Below are 22,530 nucleotides of genomic sequence, written 5' to 3' on the forward strand. Positions count from 1 at the left end.
TCTATTCTTTTGAAATCTTAAGCCCCCTCACTCCATATGTTCTTAACTGATTAGTGTTTGCGTGCTGTTCATGTATACAAATCTTGATTCTGGCCTAAATGCTCACTATGCCAAATATCCATCCTTATGTTTTGACCCAGTGTTGTACATTACAGCTCATGGAGAACTGACTGCTGTCATTAGGTGCAAGACAAACAACACACTTCAGCATGGTGCTGGGCACACATAAGCACCCACCCAGGCCCCAGGGGAAGAAAGGCAACACTATGGTCATCGTGAAATAGTTACGTAAAAGTATTTTTGTGCTCATTTTATTGTTTGTAAATGGGGAGACCTTGAAGAAAAAAATCATCTTAACTAGAGAATAAACAAACTTAAGTATAGCTCTGAATCAAAGTGGGCCCATGTTCTGTGAGGCAGCCATGCTGTGCTGCAAAGTTGTCTGTAAACAAAACATTTCTGCAACACTACAAGAAGGGGAGACATGCTCTTGTTTCTTTTTGATATAGGACTGTTGAAGTTGATGGATGTTATGGAAGAAAATGAGAAGGTTACCAAATATATCTAGTTCATCTATATGCATGTTCAGGCCATTCTAAAATAAATCATAAGCAATAAAAATGGTGTTGCAAAACATCCTGGGAAGCTACAAAGAGATTTACAATATTTCTGAACCTTTGTTAATGTTCCAAATAAAGTTTTTTTCCCCAAAAAGAACCATTGTATATACTGTAAAGAAAGACACAACTGTCTGATCATTGGCCCAGCAGCTTTCCAATAATACATAAATCTAAGAATGCAAAAAAGAACTTGCAGAGGAATACAAAGACTTACATTTTGTTTATTCTGACAAAAGGACGACCACAGGAAGATGAAACTGTAGCCCAGTTTCTGGTCATCTGGTAACGCATTACAAACTTCAGCTTACCACATATGCCACATTGTTGACTCCTGGAGGTTTCTTGTATGTGCCATCGCTGTCCGTTGTGATTAACCTGTCTTTGTCAGCATCTGTCAGACTGCCATTGGGTTGGTGTTTTTTCTTCTGTTTTGGTGAGCGTTTTCCTCTTGAACTAAATCAAAAAGACAAACAAAAACTACTCTATTGCTACAGCCACACTAACAGCAGCCAAAACAATTAAAGGGGAAGAACTGATAGACAACTTTAATGTCTAAAGTAGGGGAATATTATAATAAAGTGGTTATAGTGAACGAGCACAAAACTAACAGTAATAATCAAACCCAGGCTTTTTAAATAATACAAGGAACACAATCTTACATAACCTAACACATATAATTCAACATTAATTAAAAAAAGCCAATTCACCTGAGTGTTTTTTATCAAAATATTCAACTCTTAAATTTGACAAGCACACTTATTCCAGTACCACTGGCCACAAAGCAGGAGCCAACCCTGGATGGGACGCCAGGCCATTGTAGGACACACTAAAGCACCTACACTCATTTATACCAGACTAATCAACAGCTGTTAATCAAATTAAATGTATATATTTCAGATATGGGTGGAAACCAAGAGTACTCTGGGAGAAAATGCTGACTCTATGTTCATCCCAAACTGTTAAGTTCAATTCTCTGGATTTGTGAGGCAGCAATGGTATCCACAATACCAAAATGCTACGCCTACCAAAAAGTGTATAGCAATATAATATAACATTCAGAAACATACCTAATCCTGCTTAAGATCAGCAGGGTAGAAACCTGTCCGCATTGGGCCTGGACAGGGTGCTAGTCCATCACAGGGCTTACTTACACGTACTCACACTGGCAATTTAGAGTTTTTAATCAACATTAAGATGGATATGGGATGAAAACTGGAGACACAGGGAGAATGTGCAAACTCCCAAAGACAACAACCGCGTGCAGGGTTCAAACCTAGAATGGCAGATCATTGAGGCAGCCATGTTAACCACTGCTACTGAGATTGTGGGAACGATGAATTCAAGTAATGACACTGACAAGGTACTGTCTACGTGCATCTGTTGGTCTCAAACAGAGCTGTAGTTCACACAGTTAAAATGATTGGCAGATTTTTATTGTTAACTTTAGTTTACATTTAAAAGTGCCCGTTGTTGTATTTTACTTGGCTAACCATAATAGCAGGATGAATGAATAACCTCATGGAATGCCACTCCTCTTTGTCATTTGCTATTCAGTGCTTTGGTGCATTATGTTTAATATGCCTCTGAGGCAATAGTACAGTTTATCATGGCCAAGTATCCAAATGTTTAGGTTTGTATGCCCAAAACACTCACAGGTGCCACTAGAGGGCCACATGCTGTGATCTGGAGGTCTGCACTTCTCAATGTAATTGCGGGACTGATTTTAAATATTGCGGGTGGTCAACATCCATGTGTGGGGGGAGCTGGAGTCTGGGAAACTGAAATTAAATTTAAAACAGAACGTACATTCATTCAATATATCAGTTGGGACGCATGGATATCTGCATGCCAGGGTATCAGTTACATCCACAGTGGTGGAAAGCACATTAAAAAGTAGAGTACAAGACTACAAAACTCAGTAAAGGGAAGTCTGACATTTGGCAGTCATTTTCAATTGTTATCGATGGTGATGGCAATCAAGTGCTGTCCGTTTGCTGCGATAAATATGCTTAGGTACAGTAGGTATTTATGATGTTATCATTTATGGCACAAAATAAAAATTCTTAAAATGTAATGTCCTAAACACTGTCATCAATATTTTTTATGTGAACAAATCTTTTATTAACAAAATCCACAAATCTGGAACAATTTCTTGAGACATGAAATTGCTGATTTGTTTTGTCAGAAATTACTGAGTACAAAAAAGACATCATAAATTTAACTCAGCATGTCCACTTGTTTTACTTTATTTAAAGCACAGGAGCATAGGTTTAGTCGGATGTAATGACTCTACAACAAAGGCAACAGGAAGGTCATCCAGCCTTAAACACTTTGCACCAATATGTTAAAATTTGAGGCACCAGTAAACCTAGATAAACCCAGATATCTCATGCTTAAACAAGAATAAGACGGAAAATGTAAAGCACATACTAACTTTGTCCTATACATCAACTTTACGTTCAACTCTCTTTAAAATGTGGCAATCAACTCTACTTGAGGATTCTTGAAATGATGCAAAATTTAATTTCAATTTAATTGTATAAAGTGTAATGCCACTTATAAGCCCAGAAACAAAAAACAAAAAAAGAAATCATCTTAAAGAAAATCTAAAATGAAGTACTGCAGCAGAAATTGTACTTGAAACTGCCTGCCTGCTGAACGAGGATATCCTGAAAGTTGTACTAGCACATTTAAAATAAGATGGCTTATAACATGTAGCTTTACATTTTGATCTCTGATAATAGTTTATATATTAAAAATTCTAAGTTCTATGAATCAAGGAATTACGTAAGACTTTTAATATGCTTAATTAATTTCGGACTTTACATAATACTTGGTAGCATGAGGTATGTACCATTTATCTGTGAGCTGACTGGAGTGAATTAAAATACAGTGGAACCTCGGTTTGCGAGGATAATTCGTTCCGGAAACGTGCTCGCAGTCCAAAGCACTCGTATATCGAAGTGAATTTCCCCATAAGAAATAATGGAAACTCAGATGATTTCTTCCACAACCCAAAACTATTCATATAAAAATGATTATTACAAAATATAAAGTAAAAATACATAAAACAAGTTAACCTGCACTTTACCTTTTAAAAGAATCATGGCTGGTGTGAGTGAGTTTCTAAACTCTTGTGGGATTCCACCCAACAGGACGACACGCAGAAGAGCATCCCAAAGCAATCACAGTCTCCCAGCGCTGTAGCAGTTCTCCGTAAAAGCGAATCCGAAAAGATCGCGGATATGCTATAAGCGCCTGCTGTCGATGGGTGATACAAGGAACAAGGAACATTACAAATGTGCAGGGCACAGTATTACTTGGCCACGACCCTGCCTGACTGTTGTGTCTGTGTATAGGAGAGTGGCAGATCCCGCAACAATAAATAACCACGCTGTTGCTGTTTCAAGCTGAATAAAGCTGGTGTCGCTAAAGTACTGACTCGCAAGTCACAGCACACAAACACACACACACACAGAGTCACAATGCTGTAGTAAACAGTATACACTCATACAAATGTTGACTATATGAGAGAGGCACACTGACTCAGACGGAGAATAGGAGACGATTGCCCACAATCCCACAGCGAGAGAGAGAGAGAAAAACCATCAACTCAGTTGTGATCACATGATGCTCAGCAGACAAAGTGTATACATACTACTCGTATTGCAAGACCTCACTCGTTTATCAAATCAAAATGTATTAAAAATTTTAGTTCGTCTTGCAAAACACTCGTAAACCAAGTTACTCGCAAACCAAGGTTCCACTGTACATGAAAATGTGTTATGTAAATGAACCTAAATGATAAGTCCTCACAGGTGGCGCAGTGGTAGTGCTGCTGCTTTGCAGTAAGGAGACTGTGGAAGATTGTGGGTTCGCTTCCCGGTTCCTCCCTGTATGGATAGCGCTTTGAGTACTGAGAAAAGCGCTATATAAATGTAATGAATTATTATTATTAAGACACTGCTCTGTTACTTTTAGTCAGCCTTGCTACTCACATGGCAAGGCTCCACTGGCCAGCCATTACAAAAAATGTAACAATTTATAACAACGACTCAAGACTCTTCTTTGTCAACCATGTATTATCTTGCAGCAAATACAAACAAAAAAATTAAATATATTGCACTGAATGTGTATGTATAAAGGTTTACGAAAGAGATACAATATTTTTAGTCCCACGTTCCATTTTCCTAAGTAAGCCACACAGTGAAAGCAAATCTTTAATATCCTGAAGTTTCTCTAGATATTTTATTATTGACGACACCTCAACTCCATGATAAAATACATTACAAAATACACCAAAGTTTGCACCACATTTGATATTCCAAAATAATAAAAGCAAGCTCTCATTATCTTTTATTTACTTAACTCACCTTTTCCTGGATTCCATCAACATGGGTGAAGCATTTAATTCTGGACCCAGAATTCTGTCAATCTGCATCTGCGCTTTTTGGTAGATCCGCTTACGTTCCTTAGAGTCTGTAACCCCGATGTCATCCATAATCGGAAACTCATAGTGTCCTTTTCTCTTGGCTCTCAGGCGAATCTTATTGCGATGGTGTTCTATCTCTGATTTATGCCTCAGTGCTGTCTGGATCTTAAAGAAACGGAACAAATTGTGCAGTTTGTAAAGCAGGTCATGTTTATCGCAAGACAATAAAAGAGGCAAGCCCATTCACTTCTTGTCGGTTTTCCTAAGAGAACCAGGAGTATAGATAAACTGGTTTCAGAAATGCTGCCTTGATATAACCAGGCATGTATAGAGTGATAACTGGGGTCGTTTGAAATGTCATTATTTATTTTCCAAGTTATAAAGTCAAAGAGACGAGCTTGCGTTGGTTTGGACAGAGGAGAGGAGAGGAGTGCAGAGGAGAGATGCTGAGCATATTGGGAAAAGGATACTAAGAATGGATCTGCCAGGCAACAGGAAAAGAGGAAGGCCTAAGAGAAGGTTTATAGATGTGCTGAGAGAGGACATGCAGGTGATGGGTGTAACAGAGCAAGATGCAGAGGACAGAAAGATATGGAAGAAGATGATCCGCTGTGGCAACCCCTAATGGGAGCAGCCGAAAGAAGAAGATCTTTTTAGTCATTGTACTCTCAGCAATTGTATTATTTTTCCATGAAGCTTTTTCTACTCAAATATGCAATATTTTCAAATTCATGCTAATGACATGACTCATCTCTACCATACTTTAAAACTGACTTCTATCATGGTCTATTATTTACCTGACTTTGTTGTAAAATGTTTATGTGCTGCAAGGGCAGTAGGAGGTAATCCAAAGATTGGAACTGAATACGCCCTGATCACTGTCAATGTTGTACATTGTTTTAAATCTTGTTTAGGTTTTCTTTCTGCAAACCATTAGATATGTATGGCATATTAACCAGCCACTCTAACTTGACCTCACATACAGTAATTGTGCAAATGCCCTCTGAAGGACTGGCACCCTCATCCAATGTATTCTTGCTTTTTGCGCAAGATTTCAAAATTGCATGGGTGGATGCTTGACATTACCCGTGTCTATTGGACTTAGTTTTTTGTTCTTCCTTTATTTTTTAACTTCTGTTATTGACGATGTACACTGCTACACTTTAGATCATTTCACATAATCAGGTCATACCGGGAGCCAACCAGCAAATACCAGCATGTACAATATGAACAAGATTACCTTACACATTTAACTTGTCTTATATCAACGTATAACAGAATATTTAAAATTTACCAAGTTTGTTTATATGTTGAACCAGTTATAAAATTAATAGTCTGTACTAATAAGGAAACTACTGCTCATTGAAGCAAAGGTAGAAGCCGTTAAGTCTGTTTACAACTGCACTGGCCATTTCATTGAGCTTTGTGTAACATTCATTAACAGTTAAAGCTAGTCTGAACCCAGCAAGAGCTTCCCACTCCAACAATCTTTTCAGTATAACAAAACCCACTGGTGCCACCTTACAGGTGCTGATCGATACAACCTGCCCCTGACATGTTACAGTGCGATCCTGTAGCATTGCGTTGTGCAGCATGAAGTTCTGATTGCTGCTGTCTGCTGCTTACTCACTTTCAGGCATATTTATTACAAATCAAAAATAATGTTGGATTTACCCATATTGTAATCCCACACCAGCACCGTGTGAAAATCATTCATCTCCCTGCTAAGTTTGTCCTTGTGCCGACCTTGCTTTGGAGTCAGATTAAACCACTGGTATTCATTTTCAGTTAGATATTGCTGCCTGACGCATTGGCTGGCAGGCCGGCAGCAGGGTCATTGACTGGGAGCAACTGATGTTTCATCCTTTTATTCGTGGAACATCTCAGGATGATGAGACAACAGTAGTGACATATCCCTACTACTCTATACAGCCAGCCCCAAGATCCTTGCTCTCTACATTTTGCATCATTTCTTCTAAACCAAAGCCATAAACTGACTTACTCTGTCTCCTCTGCCAGTTCTTTCATCACATTCTTTTGCCTGATGCAAAATCAGCCTTCAGAAATCTTTGGGTGGAGACCCCTGCATCAATCGTCTACAGGCTAGACTGCTATCTCCCACCCTGCTTCCATGTACACCTCTGCTAAATCCTTATGCTTCTCCCTCTTTCTCTCATAGGCAGCCTCCATTCCTTCCTCCCATAGGACGATTATTTATGCATTGTAATTTTCACAGCCACAGGTAGATGGAGTAAAATTAGTAGACTGTGGAATACACTTGAAGAGGCTGCATACTGTAAACCACTGTCTTCTACTCACTGCTCCTATATTAGTATACTATATTAATATTCTATTTTTACTATTATTTATTAGGTTATTCTACTATATTATTACTGTTTATATTATTGTATTACCATTTTTATATTTATTCATAATTATTATCATGCCTCACCGTGACTGAGACTGACAAGTCAGCAGTTTTCTTTCTTTGTAATTATCAGTCATTCCAGTGTATGTTCAGACCATAGAGTGTGTGCATATTTATTTATCTATTTATTTATTTAAACAGTTTGTGAGGGGAGGTTGTTGTTTATTACAATATGTCTATATTTCTTGAGCTTTCCTTAAAGCTAAATGTTCCATTGGTACAAATAAAGTACTGCCTGCCTGCCTACCTGTGCAGTATGTTGTTGTATATTTTTACAGTGGCAATTATGTCTTAATGCAGTTCAAACTCTGATATTTTTTTGCACCATAAGGGTTTCAAATATTACGATTATCTTGAACTCTAAGTCAATGTAATCAGGCAAACTCAGTGTTGAAATGACACCTCTTAGCATTTTAGTATATGGAAGCAGCTGTATGAGTCTTATGTTTCCTCCTTGAGTTTGGCTCAAACACATTTCGGATTTCCATCAACGATATCATGTATGTTAGGCAAAAACAGGTAGAAATTAAACAAACATACGTCTTGCCTGCTGCGGCTCCATAAATCCATTTTGTTTTTTTTGTTTTTTTCCCAAAACAATTCATTTGGGATGTTCACCGTTTTGGACCTTTTCTCACCTTTCATGATTCCTGCAGCTTTAGCCAAGATCGTCATGTGTGAGCAACATCATTTCATGGAAGTTACAAGTTCATTTTGAAATATAGTAACATGTAAATTCCACTAAACTACTCAGAATGTTAACTAGGGAATTTTCTAGATTCTTCGTATGAAAGAGACTATTGACGTGCATTATGGTATGGAGGAATCTAATTAGGGAATTAAATATCAAGCACGAACTTTGTAAAAGACCATTGACTCATGTCATACCATAGATTAACTTGTTCAGCAAGTAAAATGTAAGATGCAAATCTCAAGAAACTTCTTGTGTCTGCTTGAATCTGTAGGATGTTTATATCCACATCTGTAGCATATCTCCAGGGTGAATGCTGTATAGCATGTTAGAACAATTAAGGATAAAGAAGTCAGCAATCCAGATCTAACTGGGATCAGAATTAGTGTTCAGAACTGGGCCAGAGTGGTCCCAGAATAGCTGAATTGTACACTGAGCTCCTCCTATTGATTATCCAGTACATCAAGCATTAATGGAAGGTATACTGTTGATGTTAGTCAGAGGGGGACATTTTTTTGTACACTAGGTGGTTCCATTTTGCTCTTAGGCAAAGGAACATGTAAATATTACACTTAAAACACGGCCGATGAAGAGGCAATAGGCACCCATTGTTGGGACTGGGGGTGAGAAGTTCGAAGGCAAATTTCCTGGGTAATCCCATTACTGATTGTTGGCTGTCTGCAGGATATAGGTATTTGCTGTCTTGCAAAGGAGTCATCGCTTTGAAGTTTTGCCTGGTTGAGTATAGAAAACAATACAAAGTTGTAATAACAGAACTGCTCCTTCCTTGGAGGATGTTTGTATTTACCTGACTTGGAAATTAACATGTCTGACAATACTGGTTTCTAATCAGCATATCTGTACTCATTAATGGTTGGTAAGAATACATTTTGTTAACTTGTGTTTTCATTAATTGTTAAATCCAGGAAATTTAGATGTGCCATTGTTTAAAACGATTGTCCAGGACTGACAACAGCAGGAACTGAAGGAGATTTAAACTTCTGGGCAGGAGAAGGCACAAGAGGGACGGTCCACTGAGAATGCTGCCAAGATACTCGCAGAGAGTACAGGGGCTCTCTGGCAGACTGGGGTACATGGCCGGTGCGACGTGAGGCACACGGACGGCAACACTTACCCCGAGGGAGGAAAAGACAGCTCCACAAGAAGACGGTTGTGGGTCCAGTGAGAGAGGATAGCTGCATGAAAGGACCGAGCAAAGCTGGTGGACGAGAAGTGAGGCGTGCCTAGGTCACAGCAAAACAAGGAGCCCAGAGTGGGAAAAAAGAACGACGAGGAGACACTGACAGCTTTGACAAAACTTCTGTTGGGAAACGAGTGTCCGGTGAACAGATTGCATCGGTGGACAGTTGAACGATGAATTATTGGGGTAACACAGTGTGCAAACTGGACTCTGCACCACTAAAGGTTGTATCCTCCAATTCTTGTTTTTAATGGACTTGTAGAGTGTGGACTGTGTATTTTCCTTTCAAAAAAGGAAATTCGTTTCCTGATATTTTTAGATTTTGTTATGTTCGTTTATCTTTTTAATGTACTTTTTAATTGTCTTGTGTAATAGAAGTTTGTGTTGCTTTTCCTGAAATTACTGTTGTGTCTTTCATTGTGTGTTTACTCACCGCTCAATTTAAACAAACCTGTGTGCTATTCTCTGTAAATTTCAAGAGTTTCCAGTCTCTTAATAAAACTGGGTAGCATAGTCGGATATTTTAATGGTGTCTAGGTTAGATTACCTGTAAGTGTGACCAGACACCTGTCACATTACTATAGAAGAAAATTTAAATATGTGGTTTCCCAAAGAAGAAACATCTTACATGTTTGGTTTATATGTTTGTTTGCTGACCTTTGGCCCCCACTCTTGATAAGTTAACTGGTTTTCACTGTAATGTAATTGATTGTACTGAGGGACCAGCCTTCATCCGTAGTATTAAAGATGCATTGCCTGAAATCTTGATCACTTTGTCATCTCTTACGTTAGTAATAATAATATCAATGTCCAGCAATGTGCCTGAAACACTCAAAGACTAAGTTCAAAATGACCAAGTGACATCTTTAGAGAGGTTACATCCTGATATGAGCAAGGACATGAAAATTGGATGAGCTTGCTATAAAAAATGGCTAATTATTTTTAGCCAAAAAATTTCAAATCAGTGTTATTCTCTAGTTCTTGTAAGTGAACACCTTGGCTAACTTGTTGTTGTAACTATTTTTCATTGTAAAGCTGATACAAACATGCTGTATTATTATTATGCAGAGACAATTACCTGATCAATGTTTTCATTAATCATTTGCTGAACTGCTCGGTCAAATACACAGTAGTCATGAATGGCTGACAACTATGCTAGCAGCACGTGGTGCAAGGCAAAAATCAACAAAGAATGAAATGCCAGACCGTCTGTCAGTTGATGTGTGCATTTAGGTTTGTATTATTGTGCTGCAGTTCATTTATGTTCTATAGTAAATTCAAAAATTGTATGGAAAACAAACAAAAAATTGGCATCTGTTATAAATGATACTTTGCAGAAAAAGAGAATTTCCCTGGTTTATTGGTTTACTGCTGTTTGCCCCATAGTGAATTTAACCAGCGACTAGTTGGTGTTAAATAACTAGAGTATAAAGCAGGCAGCACTCTTTTGTTCTCCTTACTAAGATGACGGGATCCTTTGTTATTGTATGGTTTTTGAATGTAACAATAAAAAAATCTCCTAATCTCTTTCAAGCAATATGATTAACCCATTCACCTCCTTGTTGATTTTCATTGTCTCTACTACTCGCTCTGTTACAACTGGATTGTGTAATGGAGGAGCAGGCATTGGCTGCATGGCAATCAACTGGATTTTATTTGGGATTCGTCTACTAGCCTCAGAGGAGCGGGAAATCCTGTCCACATGCTCAAAAATCGAAGCCGAGGAGAGCTGCTCTTCGGTGCCACTGTTTTGGGGTGGTTCTGAAAAAAAAAACATATAATGGTGACATTTAAAACATTACGCACAACTTAGTCAAAATGTTCAAATAAAACTGTAGGCGGATTTTACAAAAGTCATCAGTATTACACATACAGTACATGTCTTAAATGCATCAAAGCTATATTAAATGTTACTTTTCTTTATATTTTAACATGAATGAAGATGGTACCCACCAAATTAAAATATGGACTATAAATGGCAATTGGATTTAAACACATACCCCTACTCATTACATCCATGGTAAAGAGTCTACACACTGCCAAGGCTAGGAATTGTAGAGAACAGAGAGTGTAGACCCTGAGAGAAGGTCAGTTTTTTACAGGCTCCTTATCTGAGAAGGATGGAACCACACTGATGGGCAGAATAAGATACTTTGATAATCTAATAAAGAAAGATTGGTCGGAGCTCAGGGATGCAGGTTTCTTTACAACTACTAAAATCACTTGAAATCTTTTGGATTCTGCTTAAGGTAATTATTTTAATGTTTACTATATATATTTTATTACCTTGAATATCCTTAATATAGTATTATGACAGTATTTAAACCAGTTTAAAATCAAACTAAAACATTTTTTAGGAATAATGGAAAGGGGAATAGTCTACAATTTCCTGCAGCCATGGTTTTCTCAGTCCTTAGGCCCAGTGTAGATGCTAGTTTTCATCCCAACCAACATCTTTCAGTTTTAAACTGGATTTTTGCCTAAACTGAGCAAGCTGTTATTTCCCCATGTCTACTTGTTGGTGTCGATCCAGAAATTGCAAAACTAGGTTTGGCACATTTTCACTGGAAATGTAGTGATTTACGTTATATCACATGAGTATGAGGGGCAGCACAGTGGCCCAGTGGTAGCATGGTGGCCAGCGTCCTCCCTGCATGGAGTCTGCATGGGTTTCCTCTGGGTGCTCCGGTTTATTCCTGCTGTCCAAAGACATGCAAGCTAAGAGAACAGATGACACTAAATTAGCCCTAGTGTATGCATGGCGTGTATGTGTGATGCGTGTGTGTGTGTGTGTGTGTGTATGTTTGTCGTTGCCCTGCAATGGACTGGTGCCCTGTCCATGGTTTGTTCCTGCCTTGCGCCCCCATGCTTGATGGGATAGGCTCCAGCACCCCCTGCAACCCTGGTTTGGATTAAACAGGTTAGAAAATGACATGACATGGTATAAGTCAGTATTTTCATATTGTTTTTTAAGATGTTCTTTGACATTATCATCATGATTTTCATTCTGCTCTTTCAGGTCCTCTCACTATCTAAACTATTTATTTACTAATGTGAACAACTATGGTTGTGTCTTCCCCTAAAAGAAAGTAAGGAAAAGACAGACTGGCTAATTAAACAATGAGATCAGTTAGACATAAAATGACCTCCTGACTGTAACACTGGTTGTAGCACAAAAACTACAAATACTGGGACCTTCCAGTAGTGAAGTGAGAACCACTCTTCTACACTATTGGGCATAATAACCATTGTATCTTTTTGAAGTGCTATGATTTTATATATTTTACTACCACTAGAGGACACAATTGCAACAAAAAAAAGAAGTCCCTACTGTATACAGCACATAGTATGTGCAGTATATTTAAATGAGTATTGTTTCATTACAAAGTAAATTAATACTGTACATAACATATGAAACTGATATACATGTTTGATTATAATATCCTTATACAAAATAAGGAATTAATTTTGCATAATTTTGCCAATAATAGCTTAAATTCCTTTCACTTATTCATTTAAAAGCAACACAAATACAACATACAGTACAATGAAAACAAAAAAGAATAAATGTAGTCTCTTGTGCAGACATCAATACATTTTGAAATGTTCTACACTCTGAAATTGATCAAATACATCTGAAATTACTGTTTTAGATGGCAGTGAGTTTAGTAGCACAAAAAACATCTTACCAATTTTGTTTTTTCCTGACAGCCAAAAGGGAAAAGAGAAGATAGATAGTTAAGATAAAAAATGGTGAATAGCTATGAATGATCTATTTATTATTTGCAAATCAATGATATGGCTCAGACTTTAACTGTTAAAGTCAATTCTGAATTCTTCTAAATCTCCTGCCTGCAGACTAAACAACGGCAATAAAACAAATCGTGAGGGTAAAGTGTAGAGTAGCAGGCAGAAGGACCCCATGACTGAACCTTGCTACTGACTTCACTGAGTTTTGCAGTAACACTACAGCTGCATAAGAAGCAAACACATACAGTATAAGCAATGCCTTTTGCCTTCATCACTGACCCATTCTGATTATTAATGTTTACCTATTAAAATAAACTGAAAGAAATGGGAATCTACAGAGATTACAAAAATGTCACACTCTCCGAGACACATCTGCCATAATAAATGCTATTAAAGGAACACATTTGTTGTTAACATCACACAATTCCATTCACAAACTATGGCAGTAATGACTTTTTCTATTGAGGCTGACACCTCACAGGTGGCGCAGTGGTAGTGCTGCTGCTTTGCAGTAAGGAGACTGTGGAAGATTGTGGGTTCGCTTCCTGGTTCCTCCCTGTGTGGATAGCGCTTTGAGTACTGAGAAAAGCGCTATATAAATGTAATGAATTATTATTAATTATGTATTGAAATCTGGGCAAACTACGAATACTCTTTATTGTTTAGTAAAAATGTGTACAATTAATATTCATATTAAAGCAGTTTACCTGAGAAGAGGCATTTTAATTTCATTACAGAAATATGAATCTTTGAAGCACTTACCATTTTTTGCTACTTTTCGATGCTCTTTGTCTTCACAGAGAGTGGCTGTGGGCTTCATCGTCTCTTCTGCAGACTCCTTTCCACTGGAAGGCTCACTTACAGTTGATTCGGCATCTGATGGGGAAATTCTGATACATAACACCAAAAAAAAAAAAAAAAAAGTATTATAATTAACTAATTACAACTAAGTGGAATCAAAAGTGAGAGAATGATACACATTCTTGCAAAATATATTTTAACTTCAAGGAAATAACATTAAAAGCCCATTTACAGATGATTCGGCATCTGAATAGGAAATCCTGCTCCTTGACACCAAAAAAGTATTTCAATTAAATAAAATTATTCAATTAACAATATGCCATTTTGCAATAAACATTTTAACTTTAAACCATGCAGTAAGAGATGTACTGAAACTACACTACCAATGATTTCCTTTCCATATTTACTCCACCTAGACAAACATCTAAAACAGACAGTGTTTTCCTTTATACATACAAAAGCACAGACTGTATGTATTCATTGCAACCACAAAACATGCCATAATGTATGCCAGCGTTCCTTAAGCTTGCATACCACAAAATCCAAACACATCGGGTGAATCTGTCAAGTCCTGTTACAAACATAAAAGATCTGGTAAAGATACACATATATTTAGAGACAGCAGTTAGCTTTCTGGGTTCCGATACCTCACCTGGCCATTGTTTGTGGGGAGTTTGTATCTTATCTGTGTGGGTTTTCCTCTCGCAATACCAAACGTGTGAGCACTAAGTGAATTCATCCTCATCTATTTCACTCTTCTTATGAAATATGAAGCCTCGTTTTGGCTGCTTATCTCTCTATTATAAAAAGAAATCCTGTCCCATGTCCTGATAGTCTACGATACGTGATCTTCTCAGAAGATAATTTAAAGACCCGCGAAACGAAAGAGACCTGCCACAGTGCGTCTCACGGGAACACAGAACAAGAGTCGTGCAAGACACACCCTACTTACAAGCAATATCAAAAAAAAAAACAAATCAGTAGTGTAAAGGCAGTCATGCAGCACACACAGCTCCAGGGCTCTCAGTGCATATAAAGTGTATAAGGTCAATATAAGGTAGAAATGAATAGAGTAGAAATGAAATGAATAGGGTAGAAATGAAACGTTGACGATTAAACGAAGAAGAAGAAATAGGGCGGAGAAAAGAGACCCAAAAGTGATGGAGAGAAATGCTAAAAAGAAAAACAATAATCTAGATGCAAATTTAGAAAATAAGGAAAGTGATGATCAGCCCAGAAAAAAAAGCATGTCCAATCGGGCACGGAGAAAAGAGACTCAAATGCGTTGGACAGAAAAAAGAGCAAAAAAGAATAATCGAGGTGCAAATTCAGAAAATAAGGAAAGTAATTATCAGCCCGGAACAAGTGGAATTGAAAAAAAAGCACGTCCAATCCAGCTCAGAATTAAAAGACAATGAGTAAAAGAAAGTAGAACTTCATAAAGACGTTTACAAACGTTGACGCTAAACACATGCAGGGCAGGTTAGAGACTATGAAACAAGTGAAATTAGAAAGGCTAAAAAAAAAAACCAAAAAAAAAAAAATGACACTATACACATGTGGAGAAAGTTAAAGGATATGAAAGTAGGAAAATTAGAAGATATAAAAAAGAAAGTAAAGATCACAGTAGCGCAAACAAACAAACTGCCTCATTTAACTACGCACCAGTTTAACTTTGGTTTTGCACAATAATTACTACACTATTGCACCTTAACACTTAATTCTACTTTATTCACATAATTTTACTTATTTATTATGTTCTACTATACTGTTACCTTTCAATCTATGACTTTTTGTTAATCTAACTGATATTCTTCTAACTTTGCACAGTTTTTGATAAGTGGATCAGTGCGTGTTGCCCTGTATAATTATGCATGTGACAAATAAAGAATCTTGAGAATTTCAAAAACAGAGTTTACCGCACATGCGTTTATTAGTTACTTTGTTAATGTATATATATTTATCTGTCTGCTTATTTAAAAAGCTAAATTTACCCCAGGAGTCAAAAACGTTCTGTCTAGCCCTTGTACAAAAACCTAGACAAAAGCTGGGGTATCACTTTGGTAACCCCATGTACCTTTGGAACTGTGAGAGGAAAATAGCACGACTTTACAGACAGGAGTCCAATGCAGAACTCTACTTACTTTTTTACTTTGTAAAAAAAATTATTAACTGCTGATGATGTAGATTGTTTTGTCTGTGCTGAAATTCCAAACAGAGAAACCTGTCCTGACCTCATTAAAAAGATTCAGCATATTGGGACTCGCAGGATTACAAATATTGTTTTTACAGAAGTTCTGAAATAAAAGTGAAACTAATGAAATAGCAACAATTTAAAGAAAAAAAAATCTTAAAAAGTGTGTATCCAGAAAACCAAGCGAGCGAAGTGAGCAGGGGGCAAAGCCCCCTAGTATTCTTCAAAATCATAACGTTAACCGGCAATGCCAAATTGGGCCTGTGTCTCTTATCATCAAGGGAGCAATGGACGCAGGAATTCCCCTCATGAAACCAGCCTTCTTTATTTGCCTTTTTACAACACCCAAGAGGTATAGCCTTATTCCAGCTTCAAGTCACATTGGAGTGTGGATCATACTGAGCGATCAAGCTTATGGAACAAGTAAGGCAGATGGCTGAGAAAGCTCTAGAGAAAACAATCAGGGATTGGGTGAAAGTTAGCAAAATGCAGTTTGGTTTCATGCCTGGGAAGGATACGATGCATGCAGTCGTAATTGTCAGGGAAAAAATGCAGATGGAAGCTCTGAGCGACACTCACTCTACCACATGAGTTGTCAGAAGTGGATGCGCCAAAGATACAGTGATGTGAAGGATTGTCTACAAGCAATGAGTGTGATCTTTGCTTGCAGAAAGTGTGTGACAGGGTGCAGAATGCAGTGTGTGCAGATTTAGATGTCAGCAATGGACTTGATTTGGAGAAAGTAGGGAGGTTCTACCACTTAGGTGACATGATGAGTGCAGACAGAGGTACAGGCACAGCAGTGTTAGCAAAACTGAGAGGTGTGTGGAACAAGTTCAGAGATTTGTACCCCATTCTGACTTTTGAAAGAGACTTTCTGGCATCAAGGAGATCGTTTATGAAAGCTTTATGAGGATGAGGAGTATGCTCTATGGGTGTGATATTCGGTTGGTGAAGGTGAAACCTGAAGAAATGCTAGGAGGGCAAATGATGTTAATGGCCAGATGGCAATATGGAATGTCATAGAATGATGGGAAGACAAATGGCAAGTTGAAAAAAAACTATTTATGTGGAAGTGATAGGTGTTGCATCGAGGAGAAACAGGCTAAAGTAGCCTAGCCATGTGGAGCAACAAGTAGGGAATGACTCGGTGAAGAAATGCACCAAAATGGAGGTGGAGGGGATGAAGCCTGAAGGAAGGCCAAAGAAAATGTGGTTGGAGGTAGTGTCAGATGACATGAAAAGAATGGATCTCACCTCAGAAGATGCCCAGAAACATAGAGTGTTGAGAAAAAATATTTGGGGGCAACCGACCTACTTGGGTATACCCAGAAAATGGCCATTAAATAGGTGATGGGTATCACCATCATCATCATGAAATTGGCAGTTTCCACCTTCCTGGCTTGCAGCCAGTGCTGCCTGAATAGGCTCTGGGCCCCCACAACCATGTGTTTGATTAAGCAGTGTGGCGGACATTAAATTTGCAATAATATTAAGTTTTACAAAAGTTGTACTTTCTTGTTGGTAAACAGCTAAATAAAATATAAAATAATTAAGCACTAAGGACGTCTGGCCAGAGAAGAATGCTTCAAGGAACAGACCATTTGGAGATTTACTGGCATTATCAAGGTTTGCAGCACATCATTTCACTTTCTCCTTTACTTTCTTAGCTTACACTTCAAATATATTTATTTATGCTATAACATCTATGTGCAAAATAGATACATTTCTTGGGCTGTGGTGTTCAGGACATGATTTCAGCTTGGCTGTGACAGTCTGATGCTAGGTCCTGTGTCACTGTGCACCAATATTTCATTAGCTAAGAACCTCCATTTGTTATGGGGTTTGAATGGCTGGGCTTAGTGACTATGTATATACCACAGAAACACATGCTTCCCTAAAGAAAGGTTCTAAAAGTATCTTTTCAGAAATGATGGTGGGCTGCAAAATGAGTTTTTTTTCACTCTCCATTGAAGACATCTTGAATGTCTGGGATGTGAAATTAAAAACTAATAAAGTTAAACAAGCTTCAAGAAAATAATATACAAACCAGCACTGTGTAAAAATCTACACTTTATTATAATATGGAACTAATGAAGAAAACACTATATCTACAATTCCTCAATTGTAATCTCAAAAAGCTTTCTTCCAAAAAAAAAAATACTCAAGCTACAAGCATGAACATAAAAACATAAACATCACCTATGAATCACTTCAGACGCAAAAGACACAGCCGGGGTGGTCAACAATAGACACATGATGGCTGGTGTCAGAGCATAACAACTGGAGAGGCTTATATAAATTGTAAATAGTTTTAAATAAACCAGCTCAATCTACGAGGCAGATAACTTCATTTGTAATTGTCTTTCTCCTGTTGCAATCCTGAATTTCCTGCAAATTCTCTGGTACAATGCTTAGTAATAACTGATGCACTGAATGCCTGAATGTAACGTTAAAAACCTTTCAACTGGTGAATGTACACCTCACCACAGTGGACTTGGATGGCTAAATTGCACCCTACATAACCAGGACATATGGGGCACTGAGTTATAGTTGAACGTAACTTGAATTCACAATAGCGCATTTCAAGAGTTGAAAAATAAGAAGCGTTACGGCTGGTTAATCTAGTAGAAACTGATCTACACAGTAAAATTCTGTTAGGATCCTACATTTCACATGTGATACAAGTGGTTTCCACACATAGAAGTTAAGGAACATTGCTTCAGACATACAGTGTAGATGTAAAATAGGATAACAAAATTTCAGATATTGTACATTTTTTGTCCTGTCATCCTACTAACCTGCCTCTTCTCCGACCACCCCGAGAAGGTTTAGAAGAAGTCTTAGACTTGGGTGTGGGAACATCACCATTTTCAGAAGGAGTCATTTCCTTTACTGGTAATGGAAGTGGAGCAGGCTCTTGAATAACCAGAATGTCATCTTTATTGTGCTGTCCAAGGTGGAGCTTAGCAAAGTCAAATCCTTTCACACTTGGAGCCTGCAGCTTTAAACAAGGAAGAAGAAGACAAAGAAGAAGAAGAAGAAGCATTGTGAATGGGTTAACGGTGCACTTCTTATGCAAAATGTGAATAAACCAGCATATTTATAAACATAACCTTGCTAGAATAGGTTTATGTTTGCATTCTTAAATTTACACAAAATGTGAGATGAGTAAAAATAATGCCAAGGTAACGATAAAGAAAGACAATTTCACAGATACTTGTCGGTTCACACAATTATCTTCCTGGAAGATCTCAGCCATGAAAAATAATGTCAAATAAAAGATTTGTAAAGTAATTTCAGAGCATTCAGTTTCTTACTGAGAAAATCATACTGGAGAAGTGATATTCAACCTTTTCACTGATTCTTTTTTGTGTGTGTGTTGTACGATTGCTGTAGTTTTCCTTTGTACTCAACAGTGTTTCTATTTATTGAAATGTAATAAAAATTAGATCACACAAAAATTCTATCACTAAAAACAAAATTCTATCTATCAGGTACTATTGTAGCAAGTTAATCGACCTCATTCACTTCACCTGTTAAGGATTTTAATACTGTGGCTGATCAGTGCATTTATTTATTGAGCTTCTGCAAAAGGTCAAAATTCCCCCTGGGGACAGATAATCCATATCTATCTATCTATCTATCTATCTATCTATCTATCTATCTATCTATCTATCTATCTATCTATCTATCTATCTATCTATCTATCTATCTATCTATCTATCTATCTATCTATCTATCTATCTATCTATCTATCTATCTATCGGCATATTTTATATCTACTCTCTCATTCCTATCTATCTGCCACTGATACATTCATTGATAAAGTAGATCCAGCAGGGTGCTTTCAGCAGAATTGAAGTACTGTATTACTGGTTCAAACTAAGGGGAAGTGCATTTAGAACTGAAGCCAGGAAGCATTTTTTTACTTGAAGAGTTGAGGGAATCTGAAAAAAACTACCAAGCCATGCAGTTAAATCAGAAACCTTAACAACCTTTGAGAAGTATCTGCATGAGATATTGGTATAGCTTAGCTATTAGCTAAACAAACAAACCTGATGAACTAAATGGTGCCTCAGTTGTCAAATTTCTTTTGTTCTATCTTTCTTTCTGCTCAGATTTTCACACTTCAGTGATTTGTTTAAAAACAAAAGCTAGTATGTATCGCCTATATAGCAAAGCATAGGCAATGCTGAGGAAATGTTAGTGGCTAACAACATTCCTCCAGTTTGGACACACCTGGTTGTGTATATTTATTCAATGACTCTCCTGTTTCTACTAACTTGTATACAGAGATGGTGAACCCCCATGATCAGTACTATTGTTATGTGAGTGTTATGTCAGAAAAATACAGATACATACATATCAAGAAACAAAGACATTGGCCAAAAATATACATAACTGACTGATATGTTCCACTTCTTTTACAAGGAACTGTATATTAAGTCACTGAAAGATCTGGAGAAGGCCATCACAAGTAAAAAGGCACGCAAAGGAAACAATTCATTAGGGCAACAGGTTCATTTTGTATGATGACAGGAATCTTACATTATTTAGTCTTTTGTTACATCTATATTTAACATTGGCTTTAATTGCCTTCCACTGTAAGGCTTTTATAAAAAAAGCAATGTAATATAATCAGTTTTGTATTGTTATGTGTACAAAGTGCAAGGAAATTCTCATGTGCATGTTTCATCAACACCCACTGCACTGTTCACTTGGGGTGAGTCTCATTCACTAGGCTATGTAAAATAACAAACAAGAATGTAATAGATGAAAAGTAGGCTTGGTTTCGGAAAAAAAATCATATGATTTGAGTGTACTTCTGTTAGTAAACCATTGTGTCTGTATGTGATTCACTATGTGTGCCAATGTTTATATTTAAAAAAAAATTGCATATTTAAAAAAATATATGACATGGCATAAAAAATAATATGATCTGTGTATGCATAATCTCAAATCAGATGATTTCAGGGCATACTGACAGATATGTCACTATATCAGATACTCAGCACACTATTGTGCAAAGCATCATTTGTTACAAGCCATGGAGCAGTACAACCATTGAAGAAACAGAACTGGAGAGACAAATGTCAAATAAAATGCAGCCTGAAGCTGTGGACATTTGGAATATTGAGGTTACGCCTGTATAAAATGTCAAATCAAAACAGCAGACAAGTGAACAGGAAATGTATCCTCAGCTGAAGAATAAAGTGCCAAGTATCTGTGGTATTACGTACTACCGCTGACATTTGCTATCACAGGCATGGCTCCCAAAAGAGAAGGCACATTTTCTTAAATCAAAACCTTTGATGCTTCAAAGTGGATGTACTCGGTAGGGTTTAGTTCATGTTATTTTCACATGTGGAGCCTGGTCTGTTCTCCTCCATTTTAACACACAGGTGTATGCCATGACTATGAAGAAATAAGTTTGACTTGTATGTAAAATCAGCACTCTTCTCAACTGGCCACACTTTAACATTATGAACACTGCTGAGAGATACTTACGGCACTGTTTAATAACATAACTGGCTTGAAGGAAGCCTCATCTACTGAATCAGTAAGATGTTTGTTTACTCTTCATATTTCTGTAATATTGCAGATTGTGATAAAATTTGCATTTGATGTTTGCATGAAACACTAACTTTTTTAGTATGTTTAAATGCTGTTAATGTCTTCTTGGACTGGTGAATACTAACATCTCTAGCATCAACTGCATTCAAGGCGGATTAATGGCTGACGGACTACATAAATATGAAAAAGTATGGACTCCAACTGCTCAATGCAAAAATGAACTAGTATTTTGCTTACATTGAGTGTGGTATTTAAAAAAGACTTTTATAATAAATTATTCCAAGTGTCTGACCAACAAACAACAAATACATGCTGTAATCCTCAGTCTTTGGTGGAATGACACCTATTTTCTGTTGCAGATTTAACAAGTGAACAATGATCATTCTTATTCTTGTATAAGAATACTCAAGCAAGAATCCTAAATATGTAACGTGTTTACGATTTTGAAGTGAAAAGGGGAAATCCAGATACTGGGTATTTTACAAACAAGACAATCAGGCAGGCTTAGTATCAGCAGAAACTAGTAGGGTAACTGCTAACAATACTAGAAGCACTACTTAATTGAATCCTTTCTAAATATATAAAATGTGTGATGTTTTAGAATTCCCCTGCTTTGACTCTTCTGTAGCTCTGCCAGTCAGGTACTCACTTAGGTTTCTCACCTTGTCACAGCTGCTACTCCCCTGCCAAAAAGACACCTCTGCATTCATAGAAGCCTCCAGGCTGAAAGATCGTTTTAATTTTAAATGTACTTCTAACTAAGGTATGCGGCATATTTCATCTCAAATAACAAGGCAATGTGCAAAACAGGCTCATTAAGCAACTGCTCAGCAGAA

At 37.3% G+C, this 22,530-nt stretch overlaps 1 protein-coding gene across 2 annotated transcripts in view; it reads right to left on the reverse strand.

The window, feature by feature from the left end:
- Positions 1-22,530, reverse strand: part of LOC114658262 (UPF0606 protein KIAA1549-like) — a 244,856-nt gene that overhangs the window by 23,534 nt on the left and 198,792 nt on the right. The window contains exons 11-15 of one of the 2 annotated variants that reach the window (XM_051935299.1): positions 18,919-19,121; positions 13,885-14,012; positions 11,048-11,133; positions 4,994-5,217; positions 929-1,073 (exon numbers count right to left, since the gene is read on the reverse strand). In XM_051935299.1, coding sequence (XP_051791259.1) covers positions 929-1,073; positions 4,994-5,217; positions 11,048-11,133; positions 13,885-14,012; positions 18,919-19,121 — 786 coding nt within the window. Of the gene's footprint in view, positions 1-928; positions 1,074-4,993; positions 5,218-10,927; positions 11,134-13,884; positions 14,013-18,918; positions 19,122-22,530 lie in introns of both variants that reach the window. The other variant, XM_028810434.2, reaches the window with a different exon arrangement.

This window comes from Erpetoichthys calabaricus, chromosome 1 (assembly GCF_900747795.2).
Source record: "Erpetoichthys calabaricus chromosome 1, fErpCal1.3, whole genome shotgun sequence".
NCBI classification, from domain to species: domain Eukaryota; kingdom Metazoa; phylum Chordata; class Cladistia; order Polypteriformes; family Polypteridae; genus Erpetoichthys; species Erpetoichthys calabaricus.